The sequence below is a fragment of the Lissotriton helveticus genome, chromosome 1_1, assembly GCF_964261635.1.
Source record: "Lissotriton helveticus chromosome 1_1, aLisHel1.1, whole genome shotgun sequence".
NCBI lineage: Eukaryota > Metazoa > Chordata > Amphibia > Caudata > Salamandridae > Lissotriton > Lissotriton helveticus.
Genome location: NC_136057.1, coordinates 357937230 through 357950248, shown reverse-complemented (window position 1 = coordinate 357950248; position 13019 = coordinate 357937230). Strand labels below are relative to the sequence as shown.

At 46.5% G+C, this 13019-nt stretch overlaps 1 protein-coding gene across 1 annotated transcript in view; it reads right to left on the bottom strand.

Moving 5' to 3' along the window:
- ATP6V1E1 (ATPase H+ transporting V1 subunit E1) overlaps window positions 1-13019 on the bottom strand; it is a 199848-nt gene that overhangs the window by 25584 nt on the left and 161245 nt on the right. The window contains exon 8 of the mRNA XM_078673633.1: window positions 10778-10865. Within this exon, the coding sequence (XP_078529759.1) occupies window positions 10778-10865 (88 nt within the window). The remainder of the gene's footprint in view (window positions 1-10777; window positions 10866-13019) is intronic.

Here is a 13019-nt window from a genome sequence, read left to right as displayed (position 1 = left end):
CGCCAATCTTTGGTCAGTTGTCATCAAATGCAGCCGTCATTTTAGGGCCCCAGTATCTGCCGGCAACAATGTGGTGTGCTCTATTCTAACATAGCGTCCCAGCTTACGCCCGCGCTAGGACACTGTGTGCCGTGGAAACCGCTATCGTCGATTGGATGCCTTGAGCACCCGTGACCGTAGGATTCCGCTTGAGCCTCTGATCCCCCCCATAATTCCATTGCTTCATCTGTGGGACCCTTTCACTCTGCCTTTTGTCGATTTTGGATCCACCCTTGATCCCTGCCTTTTTTCCTTTTGCCCCTTGTTTGTTTTAGTGACCAACCACTCGGTTGAAGAGGTTCCGTTGCTTTTGTTACCTCCTTGAGAAATCCCTACTTACAGTTTACACCTGCCATCCTAGGACTTCCTGGCCCCTTTAGAAATTCTTCCCGTGTGCAGCTTTTCGCACCTAGTTTTCAGTCAAGATATTCTTGTGATATCAGGATATTGGGTCGATTATATTCCTTCTGACCTTAACCAGTATCTGTTCTCTCAGATACTCCCCACTTTGTTCTCTACGGAAACTCATGACCTGAGGAAGGCGAGACCCAGGTCAGACACAGAAACGTACGTTGGCACCACAACTGAAAGAACCCGGCGAGGTTAACCACATATGGCTACTCCTTACAATGGACTGTCTTGGCCCACTTATTCCTTTATGTGACAATTGTGAATGTATTGACATTATTGAATAACCCTTATGACATTTCCTTTCTTTGGACCAAACTATTTACGTCTCAGTAAGGCTATCTTGTTTTTGTGGCCGTTAATTGAGTAATGTGGTTTGTCGCCTTTAGTATGAAAATGTTTTTATTTAAGCTTGAGTGACTGGATCCCCTAGGATCAGAACAAATAAGACTATGTGAAAGTGAAATATGTGTTGCCTTTTGAGTGTTTGAATGAACATTTTTGCCTTAATGTTACTTTCTTTGTGATAGTCAAATTGTGTATATAATAATATTGATTAAAGTTTACTTATGGATATGCTCCAAAGAAACTTTGTGCATTGATTGTTCTCTACTGGGAGGGAAACTATCCTTGGTGACCTTATCAGCACCCCATTGATTTATTTTGGGTGGAGACATTTTCGTGCATTGTATTGCCTTGCTCCCCTGCGTCTCCACTTTTATAATTTTTCAGGGGCCCCCTTGTTTTAGTGGAAGTTTACATGTGAGGTTAGACGCAATGTTATGCACCCCCGAGGTTCACTCCAAGGTGACCGGTAGCGAATATCTGGCGAGAACGATCTTGGACCACAACTCGCTGCTAGTGCGGATACGCTGGAGTCGGGAGAGGGCAGCCATTCAGACCTGGCAGCTCAGGCCGGAAGTACTGGAGGATCCAGTCTTTAGCGAGGAGCTGGGAACGGGCATTGTACAATACTTTGAGGAGAACGAAGGGACGGCGGCATCAGCAGCAATTGAGTGGAATGCGTTTAAGGTTGTGGCCAGGGGTATATGTATTAGCAAGACGGCGGGAGTAAGGAAAACTATCCTGACTGATATAGAGAAAGCAGAAGGTAGGCTGCTGGCTGCAGAGAGAAACCGACCTGGAAATCCGGGAGCGCAGGCCGAGGTATCGGAAGCTAGGGAGGCAGTGGCAGTTCAGGTGGGGAGGCTGCGCTCCTACTATTATAAAAGATACAGAGCAAGGATGCATGCAGAGGGGGACAAATCGAGCGCACTGCTGGCGTGGTTAGCTAACCCGATCCCCAGGGGGGTGCCGATATTGGGCCTGGCAGCCCCCTCAGGGGAGATGGTGAACACACACGTAGGGATCAACCAACTGTTCATAGAGTATTACACTGAACTATACAGTAGCCAATTGGCACAGGGTCCCGATAGTGTAAGGGAATATTTCGAGGGGGTGGCCCTGCCTAGCTTCAGCACAGAGCAAGGGGATCTACTGGGAAGTGATATTACGGGGGGGGGGGGAGATAAGGAGCACGATCAAGAACATTGCCCGTAATAAGACCGCTGGGGTGGATGGCCTCTCCATAGAATTCTACTCCAAGTATGCAGAATGCTTAGTTCCACGTTTACACATGATTTATCGGGAGGCCCACAAAGTAGGGAAGCTATCTGAAACTACTAGAGAAGCCATTATTATGCCTCTGTTGGAATCTGGAAGGGAAGCTATGGATATGAAGGCATATCGCCCGTTGTCAATGCTGACGACTGATTACCTTGAGCAAGATATTGGCGTCCCGCCTGCTTCCACATATGTCCCAATTAATACACCAGGACCACTCTGGTTTCATACCGAAGCGTAACACGTCTATTAACGAGAGACGGCTACGGCAGATTCTGGAGCACTGCCAGGGCCTGGCACCGTCTGCCTTGATTCTCTGGGTGGACATTGAGAAGGCGTTCGATAGCCTGGAATGGTTCTTTCAGGTTATGCGCAATATGGGACTGGGGGAGGAGTTCATGAAGTGGACTCAAATATTATATAACTCGGCGACAGCCCGGGTGCGAACGGGGAGGACGGTGTAGACTCCTTGCATGGTGGGACGAGGGGCACGGCAGGGCTGTTCACTTTCTCCGCTCCTGTTCACGCTGGCGATTGAGCCCCTGGCGGTGCAGGCTAGGTCGGGGAGGCACTACACTGGGCTTGAGATGCGGGGAGAAATGCACTATATATCGCTATACGCGGATGACCTGTTAATGTTTCTGGCAACCCCTGATGAGGACTTAAAAGGGGGGACGTACTTGTTGAGGGCGTTTGGGGCGGTGCGTGAACTGGGAGAAGACTAGTTTGCTTCTGGCGCATCGAGCAACGGGTACCCCTGATGGCTTGAAAGGAATATGATGGGAGCCCTGTTGCCTGCCATATCTGGGAACAAACATTTATCATACGCAGGCGGACCTACTGGAGGGTAATATTAATAGTGCAGTGCGAGGGATCAGAGGGAGCATAGAGTTCTGGAGTACGCTGCCCTCTCAGTGGCAGGAAGGGTAGCGCTTCTGAAGATTTAGCTGCCAAGATTACTGTATTATTTCAGGACACTGCCAATCTGGATACCAGGTCGGATGTTTAGGATGCTCAGAACTATGGTAGGGGGATTTCTGTGGGGGAGCGGCAGGAGGCGGGTGGCCCTGAACACGATGATGAGACCAAGAGCCGAAGGGGGTTGGGCAGTTCCGGACTTCGAACTGTACTACCTGGCGGAGTTCAGAGGGCCAGATGGCCAAGAGGGCCGATGGTTTCCACGACACGTTCTGGCCTTTATTATCCTGGGCCAGCGGTTGCGGGCCGACTCGTTGACCTCCGAGGAGAAAGTGTTGAGAGCGTGCTGGAATAGGAGTAGGGGAGGCGGCTCCCGCCCATGTGCACCGGAGATACCACTTGGGATGTGTACGGCCTTCCCACACGGAGGTGACTGGTCGGCACTGGCAGAATGGGAAGAACTGGGGTTGCAGATGGTCGGCGACTTGTATGAGGGAGCTCTTTTGGCATATCAGACACTGCTACGGCTTGCCTAGGGGTGATTTCTTGCTGCATGCCGCCCTGATATCAGCGATTCAGAAGTACTGGGGGGGAAGGACTGCTAGAGCCGCAAACATCTGACGTGCCAATATGTAGTAATGGCGGTGGGGACGGTAAAGGCGATAACGTGTCTATATAGGCGAATGACCGCAGAGGGGCTTCAACCATTGACTCTGCTCTGGTCCCCCTCTTGTTTTCCGCACAGCTGAGATATACCTGAATCGACATGGGATAAACTAGTGGAAAGGGCGTGGAAGGGCACGCGGAATGCCAGATTCCAACTTATTAATTTCTACGTCATACACAGGGTGTACTTAACTCTAGGGCAGATAAATAAATACTTTAATGTGGAGTCGGCATGCTGTCCTAGATGTCACTGGCATGCAGCGGACTTTCAGCACAGGATGTTAAGTTGGCCGCAGCTGGGGGACGTACTGGAGGAGGGGGGTTGAGGCCCTGTGCAGAGTGACAGACCGGCGGTTAGAGCCCGACATGGGAACATGTATCCTGCACTGGTTCCCTCACACAGCGAGAAATAAGGTAACAAGCAAATTCATTGATCTGGTGTTGCTGTTGGCCAAACGGGAACTAACGAGGAATTGGAAATCCAAGCAGGGACCTAGTATGGAGCGATGGAAGGTGGAATTTACAACTTGGGCGGCTAGTGAGAGTGTGGTCAAGTTCCAACAGGCCAGAAGAGCGAATAATGAAAAGGCGATTGAAACTGCACAGGCATGGGAAGCCTTAGTGGCGCAGCTGACGGCATCAGAACAGGACTCAGACTCTGATTCTTTGGAGGCTTCTTCAGTGATTGCTGGTGAAGGCAGTGCATGGACGGATTGGGGGTGGCTGATGGGGGAAAGAAGTGAGGTCGAGCAAGGCACGAACCGGGTAGCAACCCAAAAGTAATAGTATACTGGCACACCCTAAAGAGATGAGGTAGGAAGAAGATTCTGGCTTAATTTACATAGAGCACACCGGTTGGACGGGAGGAGGGATGGAGGGGCAAATGACTGAGGGAGCACCTAGTTGTGCTCCCAGTATACTGCGAGCTGCATTGGATACGAACACTGGTAGAGACACGGATGTAAGGAGAGGAGGTTGGGAAGAATAATGTGGTATTGTTTAGAACATGCATAATACTCAACTGAGGAAACTGACTTTATGTACTGTATCCAGTAACGGGCTCCAGTAAGTGCCTTGTAAGGGGGTGGGGGGGTGGAGGGCCTATGTTTGTGTTGCAAAACCAATTTAAAAAAAATAAAAAATAAAAAAATGAGTCAGGATGAGACATTAGGTGTCCTTCAGGTCAACGGTGGCCATGAAGTCACCTTGCTGCAGCAGGGGGAATCACATCCTGTAGGGTGTAGGGTGACTATGTGGAAGTGTTCTGATAGGATGCATCTGTGAAAGGACAGAGGTGGTAAATTGGCCTGAGTGAACAGTCCTTATTGTGAAATAGGAAGTATAGGGAGTAGACACCTTTGTCCTGATGTTGGAGGGACACTGGCTCCATTGGACAGGAGCACCTGAACCTCCTTGTCTAGCAGCCTAAGGTGTGTGTGTAGCGGAATGTTTGGTGGCGTGGCGATGAGCTCAAGGCAGTAGCTGTGCTCGATGATGGACAAGATCCACTGGTCTGAGGTGATCTCCTTCCAATGGGGAAGAAATCCCTAGAGTGATCTGGGCTGCTGATCTCTTCCTAGCAGTGGTAACCAACAATGTGTCAGGTAGAACATGACCCTAATGTAGAGTGGGTCAGAGGGGGCAGGCTTGTACTTTTTCTCGATACATGGTGTCACCACAGGAGACTGGACCTACTGCATGAATATCTATGGGGCAGAGTTAATCATCTCCTTGAGCATTGGGCATTACTGTATAGAACGTTCTGTTCAACATCTCCATCAGGAAGTCATCTTCTCCAGGGGTGGCAGGCATGTCTATCTTATGTTAGGCAGCACTGCTTTGGATAACGCTTTGGTACGCCATAGTGTCATCTGGAAAGGGGAGGCCCTGACAGGGATGTGTTCTAAATCCAAATCTGTTAGGAGTCCTCCTCATAGCCCTTCTATGGATCTACTTAAGCATAAATCTGGCCAAAGTCCTAAGACAGAGAATAAGGGCTTGGGTTGCCAGTGTTGGAGAAAGACTCCAGGGACCTCGGAGAAGGCACAGGATATGACCGTGGGGGTGAAGATGTAGGAGGAGGAAGAGAAAGTTTGTCCTTAGGCCTCCTGGGACACAAGGGGGGAAAGTAAGTGGTCATGGCTTGAATTTCAACATCAAGTTTGTGTTTTTGGGCAGGGCGTGACCAGAGGACAAAATCTTGCCTATGCATGGATAGATGGGGATCCTCCTTTGTCTCTTGTCCAGCTCCTGCTGAAACCTCTCGAGGATGGGATGTCCCTCGTTGTCAAGGTAGACAGGCTTAGGTGAAGACGGATGCTTTGGCGCAAAGGTTAGTTATTGCTTCTGTGCCTTCGGCTTCAATGGTAGAGCCTGCCCCGAAGGGCGTTCTCAGGGTCGAGGCAGGTAGAGGATTGAGAGCCTTGGCTGAGTCAATCGCAAGCTTCAAAGCCTCAGCTCAGTATTGACCAGCACTTACGAGGTGAGATAGCACACCCAAAGGTGGAAGTAGTTTCGGCACTGGGCTCGATGCCGCTCCCCTGAGGGGCAGTGCTCGCCACCGATGTGCTGTCACTTATGAAGGATGATGAGGGCTTGGGCATAAACAGTACTCACACCTCGTACGGAGCTGACCGACGTGGATGAGGCGTCATTAGTAGCCTCCTCTTCCTATTCCAGGAACGCCTCCTCACACGACTCAGGTGATGGAGCCAATGCACTTGGGGCCAGGCGGGTGAGCCAGGAGCTCTGGCGACTCACCCAACTCCTTCTCCTTTTCCTTTTAGCTCCCCAGGGGTAAGCCCCGTCGAAGATGTCAAGAATCTCTGCAGATGACTGTCAGACTTTGTGCTGGAGTGGAGGTCAGCCCTGGGATACTTAAAGGGGCACTAGAGACATCTCTTGAAGGGTGTCCAATCCATTACCGCGGGAGCATCTCATTATCCAAAAGATAGTCCAGAGCACTCAGTGGCATGAACACCAGTTAAATTACACAGGGACACGCTAATTTTTTGTAGACGGACATATTTAGTGATTTGCTCATAATCCCAGGATGTTGAGCAGGTGCCGAGACAAGAACACGGTTCACCAGTTGTAAAGTCGGCAGCTTTGGCCATAATGCTACATCCTCTTTATCGGTGTAACCTTCGTTTTAATTGTGATTTGTGTTTATTTATTTACAAAATGCACAATTAAAACCCACTTCTATCACTACGATATAAAGTTTATTTAGTGCATGTTTTTACAGCAATTTAAAGCCTTTATTTAAGCATGTGGTTTGCATGCAAATTATACACAATTCCGAATTAAAAGTAATGTTGCACCAGCAAATCGGAGTACAAATAAACGCACTACATCGAATGTACACACATCAGGAGGATGAAACGCTCTAAATGACAACATAGTTTATGGTGATAAAGCCACAGATGGGGCAAAGTTGACATGGAGCGCCGAGAAGAACCACATAAATAAAACAGCTTACTAACACATGCACTCAATGCTTTAATAAAATGGAAAAAAGTAACTCCTACAATGCCAGCAGTGAAAGGATACTGAGAAAGCAAACAACAGTACCTTAGCCATGCTCTTGCAAGCGACAGTGCACGCGCTGCCTCAAGCAAGACATAAAAATGGTCGCAGTCGATATAGACAGTAAGCTTGGAAAAAATCCAAATATTTTTTCAAACAAAGAGCATAGGCAGTGAAAGACAGTTTTCTATTACAGACCTTTGTAGGCGATGGCAGAAAAAGAAAAAGAGGGAGCTCGTGGATTGGGTCTAGAAAATGCACTTGCAATTCCACCAAAATAGTCTGAATACATTTGTTTTAAACATGCCCCAGAACAAAAGTCAGAAATGTTATCTTGTACTTTGGAGGTAAATTTCCAATCTGTTTGGAATTCAAAAAGACTCCATGGCGCTCAGTAACACCTACACAAGCCATTAAAGTTTACAAGTTACTCCTGGGAATCTTTCCGAATCCCCAAAAGTCTATACTACTGCACGTCAGAAATATCCAGGAGTGCTCCAATGTGTAAACGTCTGTGCATACAGAAATGCATTTGTTCTTGTCAAATTTTTCATTGAACCTTTGTTTTGGTGAAAAAATGTTAGGCCTGATTCACAAAGGTAAACTTACCCTTTTGTGTAACTTTGTTGTTTTAGTTTTTTTTCACAAACTACAAGTTATTTGTAAGTTCACCAGTGCGGAGACTCTGCAGTTGGGGCGGAGAACTTTGCACATAAAAAGATAGGAGTCTCCACAGTCGTAAACGTATTATTACCTCGTAGTTTGAAAATACCAACTAAAAAAAAGTACACTTAAACAAAAGTGTAAATTTACTTTTGTGAATCAGACTCATTGCCTGCTCTGAAAATCTCTGGAACTACACTCCTATTGACTAATAGATTGGTTTCCCTTTGAAAATGCGTATTCCTTACCCATGGCCACCCAAAAACATTTAACTCCTGTAGAGGAAAAGTTTACAAATTGACAAATATTTCCAGGGTGAGAAGTTGCCTGCAAATGTTTGATGAATAGCAACAAACCTGTAATTTCTTCCACACTGGCCAATTTCTTTGTAATTTCCATTTACATGGGCCAAATCTCACCACTCCTCATTCTTTGATCCAGGGATGCCATTCTGTTCTCAGAGCAATGTTTTACACACACACACACACACACACACACACACACACACACACACACACACACACACACACACACAACACGCTTAGGTGTGGGACAATTGGGCCCAAATGTTTTTGAAGACCCTTTATCGAGCACATGACTGTAGGGCTCTTAATGGGGTACTGATTTAGACAATTACATTTACTATGTCTTTTAAACCAGAACCTCAAAGGTTGGTATGAAATCGATGCAAATAGAGGGGGCTCCACGTCTCTTCCCCATTATCTCGCCATTACCCTAGCCTACAGCTGCCATCCAATGCTCTGACCTGTGTTGCCTGGACTCTCGGGTGATCCCCTGTCAGCGCATCCCGCCATCACGCAGATCACCTTCTGTGAACCGCCTCTCTGCTGCGGAGTTAGGCTGCAGCCTACACCTGCATGGCAGCGAGACGGTGAGCTCTGTGCGGTCGGGCGCTCCTGCTGCTGCCGCAACTTTCTTGCCAGTGTTCCCGGCCGCCTCCTGCTGACCTGACCGCAGGCCCGTAGTGGCTATGCGGCTGGTCGCCGAGGTTGGCTGGCCTTGAGTGGTGTGTCGGCAATTTGAGCCTAGAGGTGGAGGCGAGCCTATCTGGTGGATGAGAGGGCCGCGGTGAGTGCGGAAAAGAGCTGCCGCCTGGGGGAATCTTTGTGGAGTGAGTGAGCCTGGTAGCTGCAGGACTGCTGATCTCCTGCATGCCCACTTCTTCCCAACTCCTCCCTGCGGTAGTGGCGAGGAGCCCGGAGGCCAGTTCGGGCCTAGGTTGAGGCACGGGGGGAGGTTGGGGAGAGTGTAAAGTGGTAGCCTTCCTGCTGCGCCTCTGCCCCGACTTCTTCTGCTGCCTCCCCCCAGCGCTGCCGATTATGAACCTGAGCCAGTCTTACTTAGCCTATTGCCCCTTAGCTGCTTCTGCTCCTGCCACTGCACCTGAAAGAGGGGGCACTCTGCTGCTGCATGGGTTCGTGCTTGCCTACTGCTCTACCTAGCGATAGATCTGCTGACAACTCTTCTGCGCGCACATGGCGTGGGGTGGGATGTATCCCTAGGCGAGGGTGTGCACTCTATACAGATGATCTTATCATCTATCTGAAAGCCATCTCTTCTATCCATGAAGATGGCTTGCATTCTCAGACAATTTGCTACGCTTTCTGGCCTAAAAGTAAACTGGGATAAATCCTGTCTTTTTCCACTTGCTCGGAACACCATTGGCACAAACACTGACCTGTTCACTACCCCTTAGTTTGGCAACCCAACACATTGTACCTCAGGCAATCACCATCGCTGCCACAATTCAGGAAAAACCTCAAGACCTTGCTCTTCGACTAAACAGCATGGGGTCCATGCTCATTTGGGGCACTACTGAGAGCTCACTCATACATGGGAGGTGTGCATACTCTTCCTATACCAGTGGGGTAAAAAGCACAAACTCACTTCTCGCTTTATAGATCTGGGTCTAATCATAGCCAAGTGGCTGAACACATGCCGATGAGTCACCTGACCCTCCACACCTCGCAGCCTGGATGTTGTAACTTACGAACTGGGCCCATGAGGAAAGCGTCGCATTACATACAGAAGATGCCATGGGGTTCTGTACACAGATCTCTCAGATGCTCCCCCACTGCTGAAGCCCAATTACCCTGTGAAGATGAATCAGGAGGTGACACACGTGAGTTGCTGCCCCCTGTAGTGGCTTCCTTTGGCGGGACTGACGTGGACGACGTGCGCCCCTTGCCAGATAACGGCGACAGACATGAGTAATTCACTTTGGAACTCGACGGGGTGGGGTTCGTTAGTGGGGAGAGGGGGGGGGGACAAGGCTGACATGACAGTTACTTTCTCCACACTAATTGGTATTTGATGGAGGCCCTCAACTGTTTATTTCTGTCATCGTGCATTATTGCTTGCTACAAACAGTAAATGCTCATTCGATGGAAGGTGCAACCAGTTGTAATACCACTTCTTATGATTTGCATATGTGTCTCCTGTCAGACTGCCTTCCATTAGTATCCAGGTACTCAAAGTGTCAATGTCCTTTCAGCTTTCATTAAATATTGGCAACAAGGTAGTTTATCATGTTGCTATTGCAAGGTAATGTACAATTGTTAACTGACGTCATTAAAGTACACTGTTTTCCTAGAATCCTTTTCTTTTTGTAACTAACCATAAAAGTGAAAAGCAAACCGGTTTAAACAAAACAAAAACAAAAAATTAGGTAGATGCACAGTCAGATCTGAGGAGGAAATGTTAATATGGCATATGAAACACACTTGAGGTTTGATGACTTTGCGCATAGTTGAAAGAAAAATAAATGCGTCATACAATTTCCAGACAGAATGGAAAGCCTAATATGTAGTAGGGGCTATAACCCGTATGGCCGACAATGAAAATAATGAAAACGCAGGCAGCTACGAAAAATAAGCTGGATTATGGAGAAGAGAGTCTTGTTAAATCTCACCTGTTGAGCTATGAGGTCAAGCCGGCTTTCCAGTGTATTAGAGACCTTGATTTTTCCATCGCCGCTGAACATTTCTATTCCTCCGGCACTGGAAATAAAGAACAACATGATACAGTCATTGCATCTTAACAGCCATCCTGTGCACCCCAGAAAAGCACCAGGCCACAAGAAGATCCCTTTTTATTATTCCGTAGGAAGCAAAAGATGATCTGCCTCAGGAGGAGAGATCATCAGTTTCCTGTATAGAAATGAATTTTATAATTCAGGTTATTTCACAATCCTAGAATGAAGGGAGGCTGGTCCCTCAAAACGTCGTTCAAAAAAAACTACTGACCATATGCAGTGGTCCAGATACTGAACACATGGTTCCACAAATCCAAAACAGATTATTGTACACTGTAGGTTTCACTGTTTAGCCAAATAAGAATGACTCATTATTTCCGTGCAGACACTACTGTCAAAATTGGGAAAAAGTTGCACTTTACAGAAGGCTCCATATGCAAAGAATGTGTCACCTTGGGTATGTATTCTTATCGAAAATCATTTTTAAAAAAAATTAGCAGCTATTTTGTAATTATTTGGTACCCTACTAACTATGGTAGTATATCGAATATCAACCTATTAAGTCCAGCTTGGGAATCCCTCCCGCAGCCAGACTGTATCATGAAAACTCTTGGAAGAGCTCTCCAGCCTCGACAGGCAAAAAGCACTACTTGAAAGGACCAACTTATCTGTAAAGAAGGAAGTAAAGTGAGGATGAACAGACAGTCTACAGCTCACTGACACAGCAAGCATCTATGACTGCAATATTGAATTTAGTCTTCAGTGTAAAACTCTCAATGAACAGATGTGCATATATGGATGCACCAATAAAGTTACGTTCGCACTGTGGAATTATAGATGGGGAAAGGGGGAAACATCTGTCAAACCCTTCAGAGAACACATCACATAAGTACTCTTGAACAAGGCTAGTGGAGGTGGTGAATAAAGGAAAGCCGATAAATAAATCTTTACGGAAATCAAACAAAGCCATGCCAAGCAAAAAAAAAAAAGGCAAAGCGCAATCAATCAGATAATCATGCTATAGAGGGTCTCAACACACCACGGAACACAACGTGACCAGGGTTTAGTAAGTAAAGTAAGACTTTTTTGTTCAGTTCATTAAAACTTACAATACATCACAATAGGATCACCAAATAAAACAAGCCAAAAAGTCACATAATAGAATCGGTCAATCAATTGGAATACCCTACATTTTCTTCATTAAACTCAACACATGTAGTACGAAGAATGATTAACCCGAGTCATAAGTCACATGATAATTATCCACATCTTAAAACCAGGATCTAGCTAGCATCACTAGTCTTCGTGAAAGAATGATAACTGCAAAGATGAGATCAACCGCCCCCAAAGGCAGGGCGAAAGCACTGTTTAATTTATAAACACAAAGCTGGAGTTCTTTAGATTTGAGTAAAGCACCTATTTCACTGCGAGAGGAGGGTCCTGAACAGAAAGGGAAGAGTAAACAAAGAGACAGAGAAGTTCCAAGTCACATTCCGTCGTAACCCAGTCTGTTCCACCCACTATCTCTTCCAGCTTCCACAAAACACAAGGAACCAGGAGAAAGGGTGTGATGTGGGTATTGCAGCTTGTAGTCTCACATTATGCGAAACGCATCTACCAGAGCCCTTCTGTAACTAAAACCGTAGGGTGTCAGACATGGGGTTTCTCAAGTGACAAATTGGTCCAAAGGGGGCATGCTTCAAGGGGGGAGGGGGGGGGGAGGTAAATGAATGAGGCTACTTGTGTAGTGCAACAGCTACCCAAATGGGCATACCGGACTTGTGATAGATAGATAGAGTGAGGGCGATAGATAGATCTATATATACATACATACATACATACATACATACATGGATGGATAGATAGAGTGAGGCCGATAGATAGATAGATCTATCTATCTATCGGCCTCACTATCCATCTATATATATATATATACATATATATATACATACATATATATATACATATATATATATATATATATATATATATATATATACACACACACATATATATATATATATATATACATATATATATATATATTCACTGAAAAAACCATAGGTTTTAGGCCTTATATAGTTAGGAATTAACATTTAAAAAACCTTGAAAATTCACTGAAAAAACCATAGGTTTCAGGCCTTATATAGTTAGGAATTATCATATAAAAAACCATTGA